Source organism: Nematolebias whitei, chromosome 1 (assembly GCF_014905685.2).
Source record: "Nematolebias whitei isolate Nwh7 chromosome 1, NemWhi1, whole genome shotgun sequence".
Classification (NCBI taxonomy): domain Eukaryota; kingdom Metazoa; phylum Chordata; class Actinopteri; order Cyprinodontiformes; family Rivulidae; genus Nematolebias; species Nematolebias whitei.
This window is the reverse complement of record NC_056498.1, coordinates 60,726,465-60,747,790: the sequence shown is the minus strand read 5'-3', so window position 1 is coordinate 60,747,790 and position 21,326 is coordinate 60,726,465. Positions and strand designations below refer to the sequence as shown.

Here is a 21,326-nt window from a genome sequence, read left to right as displayed (position 1 = left end):
TGTTTTTAGGCCAGTTGGCCAACTTGCTACTCACAGAAACAGCCTGAGGACACCAAGGCCAAAGTTGTTCAGAAAAAGGTTTGGCTCAATCATCCAGGCAGATAACAACAAAAACAGTTAAATTGTGTCCGCTGGACTATTGGAAACATTTCTCACTTAAAGAAACTGGTCCAGATGACGATTTAACCATTTTTGTTGTTATCTACCTGGATGAGTGAGTTTACAACCTTTTGCATAGTGAAACGTTTTACAGTTTAGGTTCCATTCACAACAGTCACCCAGTGGAGTATGTACAGATACCCTTGTATTTATTGGTGATTTGAAGCAGCACAAGAATACATCAAAGACAATGAGGCAAGTCACTAGGTTTGTCTGACTGCTTCATGCAAAAGCAGAACACAAAATTACACACAGACTTTGAGTTTAGCATCTTTAGATTGCATCCACCTGTGTTTACAAGCCTGTACAAAATGCAGCACTGGTAATTTACACTGCACCCCCCACCCCTTCATCTCAGATGTTTTCTAATTATTGCCCCATCTGCTTCTGTTGCATATTTGGCACCGTCTCCATTGTAGTTTTTGTTCCGATTTTCTGTCATCACAAAACGTCATATGCCCTTTGTACTCAGACACAGAATAAGCACTTGGTCGACCGGCTTGTCATTATCATGAACACCAACGAGTAAAAAACTGACCAGAGCACAAGAGTTGGACTGTAAATGTTATGAACTGTTGCTGGTGTGCAGATCCTTTTAAAATGCTTTCCATCCGCTTGCACTGATAGTACAAGACGAGCCTGAACACAACCATCATTTCCTCAAAATGTTGTTTTGCTAACAGTCATTTGACAACAATTATGTCTTTGAATTCTTGATTCATTTTTACACCATGTCCAGCTTTGATGCATCTTCCCAATAAACTGGGACAGTTTCAAAGTGTCCTCTAGGGGGCGGCAGTTCAGCATTCCTTTCTGGTCTTCACCATCTTGCTGGCATATTTGATAGGGATCCCCCAGCGTCTCATTAGATAGACATCAAACACATAGGCCATTCCTGGCTCTAGGCCCCCGATCACAGCTGTGGTGACGGCCCGTCGAGGATTCAGCTCTTGGAAATACTTGCAGAGAACCCTCTCGGTGTCAGAACGTGACTCCGGGCCCAGACAGGGCGCTGTTAGAGCTGATACCCCCCCAGTTTCTGCCTCCTGGTTCCCAAGCCTTCTGCGGTACACACAGTACAGACTTCTTTCCTCTGTACCCATCCAGGCGAGGGTGACGCTGTTGCAACCACGCAATCTGTTGAAGGATTTTATCTGCAAGGTGGAAGGCAGAGATGGGACCTCTCTGCGGTGGTAGGCTGAGGAAATCTGCATTTTGACTGAAGCCGTCAAACCTCCAGGCAGAGCGTGGTCTATTACTGTAGGGATTTGGCCTGCGGAAGTTCCTTCTCTCTGCAGGTGGATGAGATATGAAGGACTCCCCTGAAGCCAAATGTGTGCTAAATCTGGCCCCACTCCCTGAGAGGTCAAAACCTGTCCCTTACTAGACACGGTGACCTTGAGCATGTCGCCTTTGCCGCAGCTCTGTAAAGTGAGGAGGCCACTCTGCTGCCAACCGCGAGGACGAAAACTGAAGAACTGCTCCGAGTTTGACTTTGAGCCTCCATTTTTAAAGGTCACCCACCTCAGCTCTCCTTCTCTCAGTGGTGTGATCGCACGCCGAGCCTCCTCGTGTGTCCGAGCAGATGTGCCTTTGTATGCCGCGCTGGTCCCGTTCAACCTGTCAATCACAAAAACGTCAAAGTAATAAGGAGAGTCGGGCAGGAGCTCGGAGATGGTGCAAACGCTCTCCGTCCCCTGACACACACACTGAACATCCTCAACGGGAAAGGACGAGGGCAGATGTTGCGCTTCAGGATAAGTGTCCCACTGCTCCCACCACCAGTCCTTTAAAACTGGCCATGCCGCCTCTTTCCTGTTCGTTTCCTTCTTGTCTTGTTGGTGATCTTTCTCCCTCTCCGTGCCCTCTCTTACGGCGCAGAGGCTGGGGTAGTTCCGCAGAGAGTTGACGAGCACACAGTATTCATAATTGTTCTCCTCTCGTGGGAGGCTGGTTATGGAGGCACTGGGTGCCCAGCTGAGGCTGACACTGGTCATGCCTACGCCCAGTGTGTGAACTCGCGGGTCAGCTGGGAGCAGAGGGAAGATGCCTGATGATCCCTGGCCTTCGTGGAGAAATAAAGTAGCTCTCGTGCTTTGCTGTTTGGAGCGGAGCCTCAGGATGTAGATGGAAGCGTGTGGATGGGGAGAACCACTGTAGGTGTCCGCTGCATCGCCGGTGAAGCTGTGGATTTTCTCCTCCGTGCCAGGACCCCGCCACCACACCTCAGGCATGCTCTTTTTGCTGCTCCCTGCGAGAAAAGTACATGAGCATTTAGGTCTCGTTCATCTAATAAAACTTTCTTTACCATCCTTGATGTCCCAGAGAGCAAACACTGCAGCGCTGTTTGTTTTTGCATCAAGTTTTGCGTCCTCTACACTTTTAGCTCTTGGAGAACTACTGTGTTTACTGTAGTTGGCGTTTGTAAGGTGTCAAGACTCCACGTGCTGCCAGAGAAAACTTTATAGAGTTCAGCAGCACCGATTCTTCAAGTCTGCGCCAGAGTACCAGAGGCATGGAGCAGCCGTCTTGAAATATACATGCCCTCATTTGGTTTGGCAGTAATGGTGAAACAAAACATGAAACCCATTAGTTTAAAATATTTTGTTCAAAAGCTGCTTAAAATGAATTTTAACATTCTTCAAGTTATTCAATGATAGCCTATGAATGGGGGATAGCCTGGTTGGCTAGGAAGTTCCTATATATGGTACAGTCCATTTACTGTTTAGCATAAAAGCACTAATACACTATTTGTAAAATCTAAATTATTAAAGTTCATTGACATAGTTCAACTACAGACAGCTCTAATTCTTTACAAAGCAAAAAATAAACGATTACCAGAAAACATTCAAAACCTGTTTAAAACGAAGGAGCAAATTTATGTTATGGGGGAATCACAGTTTAAAATATGCAAATTCAGAACTACTAGACAAAACTTTTGTGTATCAGTAAGTGGAGTCCAACTGTGGAATAATTTGAATATTGAACTTAAACAATGTCCAAACATAAAACTGTTCAAATTACCTTAAAAACATGTGCTTATTGCTGGATATAATATATAATGTTATTATTCAATTATTGTTGGGGTTTTTGCTATTTGTGATGCTTTTGTTTTTTGTTTTTTGTGAAGTTAAAGGAATAATAATTGTTCATCTACTATAGTTAACTTAAATAGATATAATGATGGGATAAATATGGGTTTAGTTGTTATACTGTATTTATGGATTATACATGTAATAAATGTAAGATTATGTAAGTGATTAAGGAGTGGGAATTCTAATAAGTTTATACTTCTACCCACTCCCTTGAATATGTAAAACAAAAAGTTCTATTTCATATAGGCTTCGCCCTTTAAGGCTGTCGCTGATGGTTTATCCCGTTATGCGCAGCATAAGCACTGAAAAAAAAATTAGTCCACGCCCACCTGCTGTGTGGGCCCCACCCGGTCCGTATAAATTACGTTAAGAGCGGGAAATCGGCTCCCATTTTTTCTTCAGCGAGCTAATATAGCACTGTCAGAAGAACAAAGAAGATAAATTGTGTAAATGACCAACCTTTGCGGAAGATGCTTGGCCCGGCAGTCGACCTCCGGTCGTCCGGTGAGTTCTCCTCCCAGAGGAGAAGATGACAGCAGTCTTATTCCAAGGTAAGCGTCGGGGAACATTTCCCAGTGACAGGTCATTACACGCTGGACAACGCCATCTTGTGTTTTTCCTCTTATCGCCGACCCTCGGGGCGAACCGGATGGTTCCTCCGGGGCAAGGTGTGCTCAGCTGCAGCCCCCGCTGCTCATTCCCTCCCGGGGAGCGTAGTGTAGGTGGAGGGGGGCTGAGTGAATGCTCACCCCATCCCACCTCGTTTCGCATCGGCGATCACACCGCTCCCGGCCGACAGCGCCCTCAGGGGTTGCCCGGCGGAACCCGGGAGGAGGCTGACATGAAGGGACCCCTTTTTTCTACGTCCCTCGCCTTTTCCCGCCAGTTCGGATGATCGGCGGAAAGGTTATTTTTCACTGACGTGTTTTTCCAGGCAGCCGCAGTTAGCAACAACGTGCGCTGCTAGCATATAGCATGTCCAAGGGACTGAAGGCCGCAGACCTGCCTTGGAGACAAAGAACTCCTTCTGTAAGGCAACTGACGCTATTCCTCGGTTCCCTCCCCTGGAGCCAAGCCTCGCGGAAGCTTCCGGAGCGAAGCTGTCCAGGTCGGAGCAGCGTCCCGTCCCTCCGGAGGAACCAGACGGCGACCAAAGCTCTCCAATCGAGCCCACCGACGTGTTTTTCAGGCAACCGCAGTTAGCAACAACATGCGCTGCTAGCATTTAGCATGTCGAAAAGGCTGGAGACCTCAGACCTGCCGGAGGAGACAAAGAGCTCCCTGTGTAATCGGCAGACGCCATCCTCAACATGTGCGCCGCTCCCTCGGTTTGCCTGTCGAGGATTGTAGCATGGATGACGGTAATCCAACGTTCCATCTGGCTCCGTCACTCTCCATTGCTGCCGGAAAAGCTGCACAAAGACCGGATGGAGGGCCCCATCTCATCGGACGCGCTGTTCGGAAGCAGCTTGACGTCCATGCTGACGAATTCGAAGCAGTCGGAGGAGACGTCGGAAGCTGTACGCCATCTCATCAAGCCGCGCGGCTCATTCCGTCCTCCAGCCCGCTGGAGAGATCGTCGAAAGCAGAGGCAGAAACATCGACGCTCCACGGCAGCAGCAGCTTCGTCTCGCCCAGCTCCACCACCAGCCCCGCCCGCCAGAGACCACCCCTCCTCAGTCCGGCAGCCTGCACTTCAGCGTTTTCCCCAGAGATCGCCTGCAGACGGCGCTCGGAGCAAACAAACCGCAGGGCTCACGGGGGAGAAGTTTTAAGAAATGACGGTCTGCGGAGGATGTGTGTATAAATGACACAGGAATTGAATAAATGATTTTTCAAAGATCAAAATGCCTGTTTTTAGCCAGTCTGTAAGCTCGGATGAGCTCACAGCCGCTACACACACATCCTCCACTCATAAGAGCCGGTGTCCTTAAATAAAGGTTTTTTAAATCCACCGCCGCTCCTTCACATGCCCAGACGCTCACGTGACACCACGATAAGCGAAATAACTTGTTGTCAATCAGACCCGCACGATCACCTCCCAACGGTGTTAACGCGCTCCCGAGCGAGACAAGCAGCCTCCATCCAAACGGCACTGTGTCGATGATGCACGCACAGCTGCCCGGCGCTCACCGGCCCACATCGGGATAAATGTGGGACCGCAGGCCGGGTCCGGTGGAGGTCCCTGCTCTCAGCGAAAACAACACACGCCTCTCCTGAATGAACGCGAGTGGCCGTCATCCACCGCGTCTCAGCGATCAGCAGCTCACGGCGGCATAAGCGTGAGACAGCTGAATGAATCCAATGACGGGCCCCGCCCTCAGCGAGAGCGGCGCGCGTCCCTCCAGAGGAAACGTGCGCTCCCGCGAGGCTCACAACCTTCACTTCATCAGCTGACACACACCTCGCCTCAGCACACACCGCCCCGCCCGGACATGAAGGTTGGTCCGCGATCCAGTCACAGCGCGCGGGCGCGCGCAGAACAGCCCTTTCGAGAAAGCCTCGCCTTGGGTCACGCGGAAAACATTTCCGCGACGCATGACGGCGGTCGAGGCGGAGGTTTGGATGACATCCGTTCAAAACACGGCACATCATTTAAACGCACGTCCACTCCACGAACGTCACGCAGAGTGGTTAAAAACATGCTCACCGGACAGATGGATGGACAGAGTGTTATGCAAGGGTTACACGCTGCAGTTTGCAACCCGACCCCCTCCGTTCGGAGGAGTTATAGAGACGGTCCTGTCATCACCAGACCAAGTCTCAGCCTTAAATGCAGAAGTCCAAGAGCTTCTGATAAAAGGTGTAATCTCAAGAGTTCCCAACGAGGAGGAAAACACAGGGTTTTACTCACGCTACTTCCTGGTCCCCAAAAGGACCGGAGGGATGAGACCGATTCTGGATCTGTCAGCTTTCAACAAAGCGATCATGAACAGATCTTTTCACATGTTGATGAACAGACAGCTGTTGGACAACATCCAGGAAAACGACTGGTTTGTCTCCATCGTTTTAAAAGATGCCTATTTTCACACACCAATCATCCCAAAACACAGAAAATTTCTGCGTTTCGCCTTTCAAGGGATGAAGTACCAGTACAACAGGTTGCCTTTTTCGGGTACTCCCTCGCGCCTCGTACGTTCTCAAAGTGTGTGGAGACAGCCCTGCATCCACTGCACAAGCAGGGATGAGAGTTTTGTTTTACCTGGACGACCTGCTGCCCCTGTCTCACTCCAGACAGGAAGCATTGATACAGGCTCAGGTGTTAGCATCACACCTGCTAAATCTGGGTTTCGCCATAACTGGAAGAAGAGCTCGATTTTCCCGGCCCAGATAATTGTTATCTGGGAGTGGAATTAAACTCAATTACCATGACGGCTCGTTTATCACAAACAAGAATCGACACTCTAAAAACCAATTACGCCACGTAAGACCTGGCAAAGTGGTAACAGCTGTCTCCGTCATGAAGCTGTTGGGAATGACGTCATCAGCTCACACAGTGGTCCCGCTGGGTTTGTTACACATGAGACGCCTCCAGAGGTGGTTTACGCGTCTGCGTGTGGATCCAGTAAAACAAAAGAGACGGATGATCACTGTCCCTCCCTCCATGGGAGCAGACCTCCGACACTGGGGAAACACCCTGGCTCTGTCAGAGGGAGTCCCCCGTCAGCAGACCCACGTCACGTGTCAGTCTTCACGGACGCGTCTCTGTCAGGTTGGGGGGGGGGGAACATGCCTATCTCAAGCAGTAGGGGCGCTGTGGCCCCACCGCACATCAGCCCACATCAATGTTTTGGAGTGTCGCACAGTGCTGAATGTGATTCAACATTTTGCTCCCGTGCTACAGAATCAACACGTGTTGATTCACACAGACAACATGGTGACTGCTGCGTACATAAACCGCCAGGGGGGTGTGCGTTCAGCCCAGATGTTACACATTGCGCGGAAGCTACTGAGTTGGGTTCATCAAACCTGCTTTTATTAGAGCGGTTTACATATCCGATGTTCTGAACAGAGGGGCTGATGTGACGTCCAAGGGCGGCCCACGTTATGTGGACCGGATCCTCCATCCGGATCTGATGTTTTTCAGACACAGCAGAAGTTGGCAAAGCAGCTGTGGACCTGTTTGCGACGCAAGAAGAACGCGCAATGTCAACTACGGTTTTTTCCCTGAGCCCGCGAGACGATCCATCGCTGGGGGGGGACGCATTTGCTCACAGTCGGTGGCCCAAAACGCTTTTTACGCGTTTCTTTTCCCTCACCTCCTCTGTTTTTTACGGTCCATGAACCGAGTTCAGGAGGAGGGATTGACAGCTCTCCTGGTGGCTCCCGGCGTGTGAACGCACTATGGTTCCCAGGCCTGCAACGTCTGTTGTGGGGTCGCCGTGGAACTGTCGTGGAGGAAGGATGCTCTCCTTCAGGCAGGAGGAGCGACCAAGAGTTACCCAGAAATAGGTCAACACCGGTGGGTTTGACCGCTGAGCGGTCCCACTTAGAGGATGGGTCTCCCTCAGGAGATAGTGTGCACAATTCAAGATTCACGTGCTGCATCTACCACAGTTCTGTACACATCAAGGGTACGGCTTTTCAGCGCTGGTGTACAGAGAAGGTTTAGAGACCACTTCATGCCTTTTAGGCAGCGTGTTGTTTTTCTACAACACCTGATGGATAGGGAGTTGGCTTTCAGTACGCTTTAACGTACGTTGCAGCCATCTCTTCCTGCCACAAAGGGTTTGGAGACAGAACAGCTTTTAATCACCCGCTGATGAAGCGGTTTCTAAAAGGTGTACAGAGATGTAGGCCTGTTTCATGCCCACTTGTTCCACAGTGGGATTTAACGCTGGTCCTGCGAGCCCTGATCAAAGCTTCAATTGAGCCTCTGGATCAGTTTTCATTTAAATTCTTGTCTCTTTAAACAGTCCTGCTGCTGGTTTTAACACCCGCTAAGAGGGTAAGTAATTATCTGCCCTTTCTGTTGTTTCGTCATGCCTTAGAATTAGGCTGACGGGCAGCTCAGCTGTTTTAAGACCAACCCAGCTTTTATGCCTAAAACATCACGAGCTCTTTTAAATCAAGAGTGATGTCGTTGGAGGGGTCTTTTCCCCCCCACAGATCAGAAGGGGAAGCATCTGTTCATCTTCTCTGCCCGGTGCAGGCGTTGACGTGTTACGTAACGCGCACAGCTGCAATGCGTTCAAATTCAACAATTGTTTGTGCATTATAGAGATGCTTCTGCAGGTCGCCGTTATCCATCCAGCGCTTGTCACACTGGCTGTGTGAGGCCTTTTTCTGAAGCCTACAGAGCATCAGATTTAGGGCCTCCTGTCAACCTCTAAGCACACTCGACCAGGGGTATCGCATCTTCGACTGCTCTGCATAATGGTATGTCAATGCAGGACATTTGCACTGCGGCTGCATGGTCAACACCCTGCTCATTTATTCGCTTTTACCTACGTGATGTAACGGCTCGTTCCATGACACATTCTGTCCTTAGTGCCCTAACAGAATGAATATTGTTGTTCTCATGGAACTCTGTTTAAGCTCACTTCTGTCTGCATGCATTACAGTGTGAGATGTTGTTTTCAGTCACAGTCGTGTCTGTGATTTTGGTTCTATTGTCACTAATCAGTTCATGATTATTGTTAACAATCAGTTCATTTGATTATTGATCAATTCATGGACATTAATCTGTTTATACTGTTCAGCCATGAACCAGTTGGTTCATGCCCCCCTCCCCCCCCTCTTTTAAACTTCCTCTTCCCGTTGAAAGTTTTTCCGGGGTATTCATGTTTGTCAGAACGCATAGTTACACAACATGCGTCTGTGCATGGCACATAATTACGCGATGCGTAGTTTATGCACACGGGGAGCTGAGTGACAAGACGCTTTTTGGGCAAGCTTCCGCTTCTTACTGTGTTCGAATGGACCCAGTGAGGCGAGGACCACATCCGCTTCGCCCTTAAACCATCAGCGACAGCCTTAAAGGGCGAAGCCTATATGAAATAGAACGTTGGTTACGTACTGTAACCCCAGATTCTATGAATATAGGCGTAGCCCTTTAAGCGTCGGGCCTCACTGGCTCCTAAATGGCTGAAGAAAAAAGCTATTTTGGGAGCCGATTTCCCGCTCTTAACGTAATTTATACGGACCGGGTGGGGCCCACACAGCAGGTGGGCGTGGACTAATTTTTTTTTCAGTGCTTATGCTGCGCATAACGGGATAAACCATCAGCGACAGCCTTAAAGGGCTACGCCTATATTCATAGAATCTGGGGTTACAGTACGTAACCAATGTTTTGACATGATGCTTCATGCTGTATTTTTTTGTTCATATCCAAAAAGTAATAAACTAAAACTAAACTAAAACTGAAAATGAAAAATGATAATGATTAACTTTGTATTAATTTGATGGGACCCTATTTCTTTTAAAGGGGTCACGTAGACTAAAACCAGGCACACAAATGTTCTTCTATAAAATAACAGAACCACGGGATGAACTCAGTTTTAGGGTAAACTTCTAGTTGTTTATGTTAAAACTTATACTTGGGAATATTTTCCATTACTTTTTTCCCTCCAATAACATGTCTGCTAAGGAATTTATAATACAGATTTACACCCCCCCCCCCCCCCCCCAAAAAAAAAAAAAAAAGTCAGGTCCTCTGGATTCTTCTTGCGCAGGTGGTTAAACATCTTCTCATAAATACATCTTAGAAATAGCACCTTTATGTTTATACGAATGAGTTGGTTGTGGCGCCTCAGACTGATGAAGTCTTTTGGATAAAAGATGAAACATTTCAACAAAAATAAACCATCCAGAGGACCTGACTTAACTTTGTTGGATTTTTCTGTTTATTCGTGCTATTTCAAGGCTAAGACAAGCCAGTGTCCTCTAAAACAGGGGTTCCCAAACTTTTCCATGCCATGCCCCCCCTCTTGCAAAACCACAAACAATGTACAAAATATGTAAAGAAACATCAACTTTTAGAATGTTTTAACTTTTATTCACTGTATTCAATTATTACAGTTGCTAAGCATAAACATATTATTAACTAACATGTTTTAAACACTGTATTATATTCCCACTCAAGTGGCACTGACGTTTTAAAGGTTTTTAACACTCGTTTGCGAGGGTCTCCAGACAGAGGACACATTTCAGGCAATCATGGCCATTTTTCTGTATGACTGTAAAGCCATACTTAATGTTTGCATCCTCATACCTTTGAATTTTAGCTGGAAATGAGTTCTATTGGGGGGGGGGGGGGGGGGTTGCAGCAGTTTCCACCACAGCAGGGCTACTGGTTGGTTCCTTCAATCTTTTTTTTTTAGAAACTTCTTTATTTCATTCTTGCTATGCTTGAAGAGTAAAGCAGCTTAATATATTTGACTGGCCAATCAGAAAGATGAATATGGTGAAAAATATTTCAATATATTATTATAATATATGTATATTTTTAAATTATTGAAAAACATATTTGATTTTATTACATTAATTTATTTTTTTTAGTTTTAATTAAAAAAAAATAAAAATAACTAATATATTTTTGCTTTTTAATTTTTTTTTCTCCCCAGCTTTCTGGCGGGCCCCCAAGGGGGTCGCGGCCCCCACTTTGAAAAACACTGCTCAAACGTCTAAAATAAGTAAGTAAGCAAGTAAACTTTATTTATATAGCACTTTTCATAGATATAATCACAAAGTGCTTTACAGAAATACACAAAAATTTGATGGTAGCATACACAATTTCTAAATCTGAAAGTAATGTTCACATTGAATTCAGCCAAGCGTGTTTTTCTGATAATATTGTTGAAACTAAAGCATATTTAGTTTGAAGTCTCTCCTTTTCTTGTTCTTGATTTGCCACTTACTAAAGCGTGTTTTGAATATTGCGTGTTTGCAACCAAAATTAGTTTAGATTGTATTGCATGGTTAGATTATAGCATTGTCAAATATAATAGACAATATAATTAAAAACACTAACAGTGGCTGGACATAAATTCAACACAATACTGTGTAAGTACCTCCAGTTATTACACAGGACATAATTATCTTGTAAAAATATAAACTCGGCTGCATACGCTCTGCAAACTCTATGAAACAACTCATCAGAGCAACCTGGACATGAACAACTTTGCCCGTAATCAATGTCAACTGCCACTTTAAAACTAATTATCAGTATTTTCATTCACACGTGAGTGTTTTTATCTTGAAACTCATCACTTGAGCTATGCAATAAACAAATATATTTAAAAAAATGGCGAGCATCACTGTTTCTTTTCTCCGTTCATGTCTCCTGGAACTGAAACATCCCTCTACAGAGGAGACCAAATGTGACAGAATCAAAGTGAATAATTCACGCTGGTGATGGGGACCCATGAGCTCACAGTCTGAATGATTTATGTGTCATTTTATACCTTCATAATGTCATTTCAACGTGTAGAAAAGCTTGTTTAGATAACCTAAGGAACACTAAATGAGGCGCCTTTTAAATTTCCTACAAATCTTTGCCTGTTTAGGTTCAAAACGTGATTAATTTGGTTTACTTTTATGATTATTGTAGGTCTAAGCCACTGTTCAAAAGGATCTTTTGAGTTTATCTAATGAGTTTGGTGTGCTAGTATCAGATTATAGCTGAATTACAGAGCCCAGTTTTATTTCAGTGCTCTTTCAGTACTCTTAAACTGGGACTTGGCAGCCCTTTTCAGCATATGTTTTATGAGCCTATGGTAAAGTCTATAACAGCAAAACAAACAGATAGGATCTCACAATCACTGCCTCTGTCCTCTGATATTGTGAGTTGCACATAGAAAGAATTTAAACCTTCATCTATTTTTCAAACGAGCAAATGGGTCGAATGTACTGATAAGAAGGGGTCTGGAAACAATGAAGTTTGTTGACAATCACTTCTCACAAAACAAGCACGGTGAACCTGTCAAAGGAAAATGACTTTTTTGATTAAAATCCATTTTGGGGCTATAGATTTGAAGCAACAATGGCAGCAAAGAATGACCTCAAAACTTCAAGAAAAGTAAAAGCATCCTATAAAGGAATGCATCCTCTGCCTTTTATGTCAGAGATTAAACTGAGACCATTTTATGTTGCAAAATGCTGGAGTTGTGGCTTAAAATAAAATTATGCACCACAAGATGTACTGAGAGTATGTGCTGTTGTTCTACCACATCAAATTTGAGCTCAATTTCTGTAAAACTGACTGACTTTTATCTATTTATGAATAATGATGGCTCCAAAAAGTAATCAGATTATTTCCTGAAAGGTTCAATACAATTCATCCAGCGGTTCATGAGATACTGTGTTTTGGGTACAGACATACAGATGTGGGCAGAAACCATATTGCCAATCTTCATCTTTCCACTGTGGGCACTGAAAACAAGAAAGACCATCTTTGTCCTGTAATTCTGCTCATAGTTTGCTTCTACAGTTCAACAAACACAACGTGAGGTAAGATTAGACTGCCCTTCGCTAAATCCCATGGTCATGATAGTATCTACCGGTAATTGATTGCCACAGTTTAGTCAGATGCAGTGGTGATCTGCTGGATTTTTTTTTTTTTTTTTTTGTGGTACTCACACTGCAGGTTTTTGACTGGTTTGTCTTTCAGGGTGCAAGCGGCCAAGCTCCATTCAATGGGGAGGTCGCAGGGGCTGACAGTCACCGACATCCCCGAGGCCTTCTTCCTCAGCGTAAAGTACAACCTGAAGACGAAAGATATCCACAAGACGTGGCGTCATTATTCACGGGGAATGTCAAACAGATAACATCTTGCTTCCATTCAGCTACAAGGACACGGTGCTTTCTGTGCTGTGTGAGACCTTTCACTTTGTTGGATGGCTTTTAATGAGCTGGGTGGGTTCTTTTTTGGCTTATCAAAGATTGATCGTTTTGATGTTACAGCCACTGGTGTAGTCGACATTTTTGTACTGGGTATGCTGTGCTTAGAAGCCAAAGTACACTGGTCAGTACAATGCAATCGTCAATTTATTTGGATTTTTAAGCATATGGAACATTTCCAAATTTCTCTGATGCTTATATTTGAATAAATGAACGGCAAACTTTGTACAACAGTTGGCTTTGTATTAAGAACATGTTATAGACTTTATAAAACAGTATCAGAGCAAAGCGCTGCATACCGATAGATTGTTACGGAAGTGTTTAATTGCCATATCAATGACACGTGCTTAATGATATGTCTTGTATCAATGGGCACTTTTAAGTGGGTATACTGAAATTCTTACGCTTTTCTAGTGGGTATACTTCGTACACCTGCATATCACGTAGACTACACCAGCTGTTTCAAGCATTTTTAGTTAGGTTTCCATTTGGGTGCTTACATAGGAGCCCACTGCTCCGCCTGGGTGCAACTCACATTTAATGGGTTGAATGCAGAGAACTAATTTCTTCATTGTATGGGAACATACAATTATGACAACACATAGCACTTTATTTATTTTATTATTATTATTCTCTGACATTCAGATCAGTTCTTGACATCAAAATGGAAACTGTGATGTGGACCCATTCGTTTGATTTGTTGATTACAGCGCACATGCTCACCCTATTGTGGTCCTTTAGCACTATATTTCACTTTTTGGATTATTTTTATTATGTGAATGACGTTATTACATTTTGCTTCTTAGAGCGTTTAGCTCATCATTCACCACTTTTAGCTTTTAGCTTTCGTTCTGCTTCTTTAAGCTTTTTAAGCCCTGTTTCAGCTTCTCCATCAAGGTCAAACCGCATTCAGAATTAACTTTGCATAAAAAAAAAACATTTCTTTCTGTGCTTTGAAGCCAAAATAAGCTGTCTTCTCTATTTAGTTGTGCTTAATGAAAATTTATTAACTGTGTGATTATTTCTCAATAAATATTTGTTCTCCGGCGGCGCAAAAAAACAACTCTTCACAATCCTGTGCAGATGGTGGTTTGTTTCCAAACAGATGTGCAACAATGTTGTTTCAAGGGCACACTCTGCTGCTTATTTAGCAGAGTGATTAATTTCTGAATCATTGTTTTCTCTTCATTATGTGCAGTGTGGTGCTGCATGGGTGGACAAACTGCAGGGCGCGGTTTCATTTTTAGCTCGCATTTTTCAGAAATCAAGCTCTGGCTCTGTTGTGTTCAGATCAGGCCAAATGAGCTCCACTTCCTCTTGCTGCCTCGGCTCACTGTGGCGCTGGAATCGGCCTCTGACTGTACACAGACCGGTGTCAGGTGACATGTGACTGAACTCAGACAGATGTTATGGATATATTTAATGAAATATGACAAGTTGGAAACTTAGGAGGTTGTTATGCACGGATGTTAGTGTTCAAACCAAATGTGATTTTGTGCATCAAAATTAAAAGTAAAACAGTCAAAACCGTTTTCTGTTGGGATTAAAAATTATTTTCACTGGATTGATATGATATAAAAGAAAATCCTATTTAAACAGAAGTGCATTCTTACAGAAAATGTGAAGTGGTTTATCATAACCATGCTAAAAAAAAAATCCAATTTAAAGTCAATTTGATGTCCAAATAAGAGATTCATAAAGCAAGAAGGCTCAAGCTCGGCTGACCATTTGATCAAATTTTCATCCTGTGCGTGAAATGTGTTTGGATTTTGGGTTAGACACACAAATCAATTAAAAATAAAACTCAAGGAAATCCTAATTGTTTAGTAGTTTCCATTTTATAGCTAACAGGCAATCATTACTGCCACTTTTCAATTTTATAGCATTTTGTTTTATATGCTTTTTATTTTAATATCTTGTAAAAATTGGCACTTTGGCATATTGTACTGTCATGATCTGGTCAGCTGGACTTAAAACGCAATCAATAATTTTTTTTTTCAACAAAGCGACACTGGAGAGCCCTCATGCCCCGTTGAGATGCCCGTGGCAGGCTGCGTCATGGATCTGATGTGCCTTTCTGTTTTGTCTCAGGAGGACGCTGAAGATGTTTATATCACTGGAATCATGATAGCAGGGTGTCTGCTTTTTGGCACCGGCGGTGACCTGTGTTATCGGCTATTAAAGAAGACGGCGGCAGCAGTTTCGACCATGGCAAAGCTGCCGACCCTATGTGAAGGTTTGGTTTGTGCTTCGAGCACTCAGCTGATATATGAGCTAAACCGTAAGATGGAAGCGATTTGTGAGAATCGTAGGCCACTTGCCAGCATGTTGGGGACGACCTTGGAGGGAGTTAATAAGCACGGACTAGCGGAACGCCCACAGATCTGGCCATTTTGGATCGAAAGTACCAGCAGAACACAAGGCTGATAAGAAAAAACAGTCTGCCTGAAAAAAAATCAACAACTGTGGCTTACCTGAATCTGACGCCCCTGTTTGGACTCGAAGCAGGCCAACTTATCAAATTTCTCCTGTTATATGTTTAAATTAAGAAGGCTTTGTCTATCTTTTTTTTGTAATACCACTATCCTCTCCTCATGGCCTTTTCCCTCTTTTCTATCTAAAATTATAAGGGGCCACGCTCTTAGGAGCAGCAGCAACGTGCACTCCGCCCACCTTTCGGACGACTGTACGAACATAATCTCACTGTATTTCGCTGCAATGATAATAAAGCTTATTCTGATTGTTTATGTTTTTTCCTTGCTTTGATTTTATCCAAACAACACCCCACAAAAATATCAGTTTTGAAGCTTTTATTTATAAATTCATAGCCGTTCTTTTCTTCTAAGTTTTTCTAATATGTTATGATACTTTTGTACAAAGCAGTCAAGAAAGTTAGCTCTAAGGCACTGTGTGCTTTATTGAACTACAATGCACTTCTAATAATGACGTAATAATAAAGGCAAAATTTGTCATTTTCTGGCTTAAGTCAAATCTTTTGCACTTTTAGAAGATAATCAACTAGTCTACTTTTAGAGTAATGATTATTATAAATATTAAACTGTTGGAACATCCCTTATATCTCTCTAGTTTTTCTCCATTATGGTACTGTAGGAGTCTTCACTGTTATGGTTTCCAAGTTATTTCCCATAGAGCAATTCATGCATTCTAATAGTACAGTGTTGCATTTCAAGAGACGTGGAGTCATGTTCCTCGCTCATAATTAGCGTCTAGTTGAGGTGTAAGTGACTTTATGTAAATGAGACGTGTCCCGGAGGACGTCCTGCTTCTATAATCTGAAGACAAACCTGACAGTTGTTGATTTTAAATGAAGACAGACTCAAAAACTGCATGACATGTTTCTTCCATCAAACATTTTCAGGCGTACACTTTAGCAAACTATTTACATAACCTCAAAGAGAAATGAAAAAGTTTCCAGATGGACTTTTATGTTGGTCTGAACTAAATCCAGAGGCAGGCAGCCTGTAAGTGAGAGCATTTATCCAGCCTTCGTTGCTGTTTCTTTTCTCAGGACCGGTCTATGTCCTGGGACACTGATGTGTTCAGTCCTTGGACTCTTCAAGACCCCTCAAATCCAAGTCCGATTTGATAGATCTAATTTAATCTCATTAAAAAAAAATTGAACTGGAGAAAAAAGACAAGTCTTAAGATTAAATATTCACCACTCAGCTCGGTAGATGATAGAACTGGACATTTTGCCATTCTGCTAACGTTCTTCAATCTTATTAACGAAGCTCGACAGCTGTTCTATAGTTCCTTAACTTTGGCCTGAGCTGATCTGACTGAAGAAAGAAAACAAGCTACTAGGTAAAAGTATAAAAAAGACTCAATTGTTTTCCACTGACCTCATTTTTTATTCCCATTCCAGCCAATCTGCTTCTTTACTTTAGCTCGTTATGTCTAATTCAGTGGAAACGCTTTAGCACTTCATGTACCTGCGAGTTCGTCCCTTAGGAAGAGTTACAGAGGTGATCTTTCCTTCTGGTAACCATGTAGTCGAGCGAAGTGGCACCTCGTTCTCAGGCGCCAAAGCCGAGTGGACCAGAGGAGAGCCACAGATCAGTGCCAAAGCTGCGCCGTAACACCAGGACAGTGACGCGGGTGCCATCGCTGATTCTGGCTCCCTTGCTCTTCCACTTGCCGTCCTTCCTTTGAGCTTGTGGATTTCTCCCAGACTCTGAAAACGCACAGCAGAAAGGTCAAGAGCATCAATCAGGGCCTCGCCTGCAACAAACACTCACAGTGATATGAAACGCACTTAGTTCAACTTTTACTGGACTATCCACGCAGACACTAAAGAGCTGCACTGACTGATGTATCACTGATACGAAGAAACATCCTCTCCTATTCAGACAGAATTATTCATGTCGGGGATAAGAAATCTCTGCTTTATTACTCTGGGTTATGTGAGTAGCACAGCTTGACACTGTAAAAAAAACATCGCACCACTTTTCAAAGTGTGAAGTGGGTAGCTAATGTGGTTTGGAAGTTGATGCCTTCGTATCTACATGTCTATTTTTAGCTGGAGGGGTTCAAACGGGTATAATATCCAAATTTCTAGTGTTTTGGGCAGGTATTTTATCAGCCCACAATGCTGAAGAGATGAGGACACAACTAACACCTGTAGGTGGTTTGATGCACCTGATCAGCATGAATTCATGCATCAGACAACAAAAGGAACTCATATTAGACACGTTGCTCTCTTTATTTAGTCTTTCTCACACTCTATTAGTGTTCTGCAGTCTTGTTATCTGTATGTGGGTGAACTGTTTCGTGTGTGGTTCAGTGGTAGTAATTGCAGGTCCCAGTGTTTTTCTTTCTCTCCAGAGAAAAACGCATTTGTTCAAAGTCACGCCGCCTTCGCTCCCTACCCTCCCTACCCTCCCTACCCTCACCTAACAAGGTGTTTTATGTCAGCGCTGTGCCCTATAGATCAGATGACAATCACGGTGGAAATCACGGAGGCAGCTACAGAAGGTACATCAGACACTTTTGGGCCCCGGGACACTCCGACATCCAAACTCACAAACCGACTCAAGGCTTCAAAGTCGCACAGAAGCGCCTGCTCATTATCCTCACGCAGAAAGGAGGGAGTGAACGACCCATAAAGCTTTAACTGAGAGACATGCAGAGGGAGAGGAAACGAAAACACAGATTGAAAGGGAGGGAGGAGAGGATGGGGAGACTGAGGGAGGGGAGGGATGTGGAAATGGAGAGCGAGAAGAGGAGGATGTTGGAGTAATTACATGGAAGAAGACAGAGAGAGCGAAGGAGGCAAAGTGGGGGAAAGTGATGCTGGGAGAGAGATGGATGGAATGAAGAAGAGTCAAAAGCATGTCTGCAACGTGACGAGCGGCCTGCGATGAGCTTCTGAGTCTGAGACATATGAAGCTGACCGGTGTTTGCTTGAGCCAAATGTCCAGGGCGCCACACACAACCAGACGGCTTCACAACCTCACACACTCCCCCTCAGTCACTTGATGAAGACGAACACACACAAAGGAAAGCTTTGCAGGGCCTGTTTCTTCAAAACCAGCCCCACTGATAAAATATGCATAGACTCCTCAGCAAATTATGGCCAATTGAATTTTCATAAGGCCAAAAAAAATAAAAAAATAAAAAAAGCTGGGTCTTTTTTGCTTTAAAGGAAGGAGCTTGGTTAAGTTAACTACAGCCCTCTATAAATAAATACACACTTCACTTTAAACACAGGAGCTCCTGACAGAGCTTTGATGGTCCAGCTCTCTGCTCAGCTCCGAGTTTCTTCTTTCCATTTTGTTTATCCCAGACTCTCAAATGACTGCTTTTTATTCTGGACTCTGTTTGGGCTTTTGATTAACTCAAGCCCTGCTCTGTTTGCCCTTTTCCGTGTCCTTCTTTTTTCTGTCTCCTTTTTTGGCTCCATTTGTTTGGAAGTTGCTCAGTCGGTGTGTGCTATCTGTCTGCACATTGTATCAGCAGTCTTCTGTCTCCCTGGGCTCCGGCAGGACCATCTGCCTTCTGTTATCTGTGAGCAGGGACAGATTAAATGGCATGGGGTGGTCCCTGCAGGATCTGTTGTCCCCCCCTCAACACCACCACCAAAACTACAGCGGGCAAACGAACCGGCCTTTTGATTAATAAGAAGGGTTGACAAGATGACAGCGGGGCGACTAGCATTGATCATGGAACTTGATAGGATTTCACGGCTGATTTTCTACCTCCCCCTGCGAGTCCAATGGAATAAATGAGTCCCTTTCCTGTTGTCCTTACTTTCCACTGTCCCTTTTGTGCTCGGATCTCTCCTTCTCCTGCGTTTTGGTCTTTCGCAAACTTTTAATCTGATACGTTTTCTCTGCCCGTTGTCTAAAACCAGTGTTCTTCTCTGCTGTTTTGCTCTTCTAAATATAAAAGAGTTACAAGTTGGTAGAGTGAGGGGGGGGGGGGGGGGGGGGGGGTAAAAAAAGACATGAGTGCAACATTTAAAGTTAAAAACAGCCACTCACTCTCAATGTGTCTTCCACCCTCAGGAGTCAGAAATAAGTAAGTCAAAGAAAGAAGTTGCTGATTTACTCAGACACACACACTCAAGCTCTGCAAGGACAACATGCACGCGTGCATCCCCCTTACCTTCTCTCAGCCTACGCTTTCTGTGGTGCAGGGAGCGAGGGATGGGATCAAATGAGAGACAGAGAGAGAGGATGGAGGATGGAGGATGGAGGAGGAGGAGGGGAGGATGAGAGCTGGTTGCAAGGAGAGGAGGAGCGACAGCAGGTTGTTGTTGGGTGTTCCACTGACTCCCTTCTCCCATGAGGCGCTGTAGTAAAAGGAGGTGTTTCCAAGCCAGCTCAGGTGTCCCATCCCCCGGGGGGGCCTTGTGCTCCTCTGCTCCCTGGAGGCTGCTGCACCCACTTTGCCTCTCAGTCCTTCACACGTGGAAGCTCGTCCTGTTAAACGCCGTGTGAATGTCATCCGGTCGGCGAGGCCTGCATCCCTCCCCACCCGTGATTCCTGTTATAGTGAACGCAGCTCACTTGCAATTCAAATGGGCTCAAGTGTGACTGTGTGTGTGTGTGTGTTTGTGTATCTGAATGTGCAATCTGAGAGTGAGGGAGTGAGTGGGTGAGTGGGCTGCTGGTGAGGTCGCCAAATGGGGGGAGGTGATGAGAAAACAGGGAGGGAATGCAGGAGCAGAATTACAGAACGGTTAGAGGTGATGGAGAAGTTAAGCACTGTGCACAACACACCAGTCAGACTGCTCCCATAATGGTTCTGCAGTAAACAACAACATTTTGTCTGGAGAGCAACGATGCGTTGCTTTTCAGTGACAAAGACATTAAAATAAAAGGTTTTAGCACAACAAAGTAGGCAACAGGTGTGTTAGAAAAAAGTAACAGAGAAAGATGCATGTCACCCCTTCTTTTTGTTGGATCTGTTAGCGCAGAGTATGTTCTGAGCAGCACCACCCGGTTCAGAAACTAACCACTCGATGCACATTTAATCCAATTCAAGACGGCAATTCAAGGTTGGACCAAAACAGTTATTTCTTAACATGTTCGTTCAAAACTTATCAAAGACGGCAGGCGTTTTACCCCCTCGAGGAATGCTAGACCTTTAATTTTATGATGCAAGCAGTGTTCAATATTAAATATTTCTCCTCCTCTTGTTTTTAATCTTTAATTTACTAGACATGTCAGACTACAGCAAATATAAATATTATTCGGTATTCCGCCTGCATTGAGCCGCTGAGTTTCAGACTAATGTCTATCATTATAGAAACATGTATGCTGCTATTTAATGAAATTGAAAGCGACCAGACAGAGACATTTAAAATCCATAAACAGCCCAGCCATAATGAAGGTTTCTTGTCTTCAACCTACAGGTCAAGTGCAGATCTTGGAGGACCGATGGCATTCATATCAGTGGCTCTCCAACCCCACCCAGCCCCTCTCATCTCCACACAATGCTGGGCCTCCTCATGAACCCTGTTCTCCATCCCTCCTGAGTTCTTTAATCAATATCATCAGGAAAATATAAAGAGCTGAGCTAACTCCTCCTTTTCCATTTTTTTTTTCTGATGGGGCCTTTTCTCACTCTTTCACTTCGCACTTCAGCGTATAGGGCTATTGAGGTCGCTCTGAATGGGTCCCACTCCACCCTGAGGGAATATTGTCTGACCACAGAGAAGAATCTGAGAGCGAGAGAGAGAGAGAGAGAGAGAGAGAGAGAGAGAGA

At 44.5% G+C, this 21,326-nt stretch overlaps 1 protein-coding gene across 1 annotated transcript; it reads right to left on the bottom strand.

Moving 5' to 3' along the window:
- Positions 1-959: 959 nt before the first annotated feature.
- ndnfl (neuron-derived neurotrophic factor, like) lies at positions 960-19,791 on the bottom strand. Its single transcript, XM_037686095.1, has 4 exons — positions 19,722-19,791; positions 17,048-17,289; positions 12,834-12,958; positions 960-2,410 (listed from the first exon to the last, which is right to left on the bottom strand). The coding sequence occupies exons 2-4, from the start codon at positions 17,218-17,220 to the stop codon at positions 960-962; spliced, it is 1,749 nt and encodes a 582-aa protein (XP_037542023.1). The 5' UTR covers positions 17,221-17,289; positions 19,722-19,791.
- Between the last annotated feature and the right edge of the window lie 1,535 nt (positions 19,792-21,326).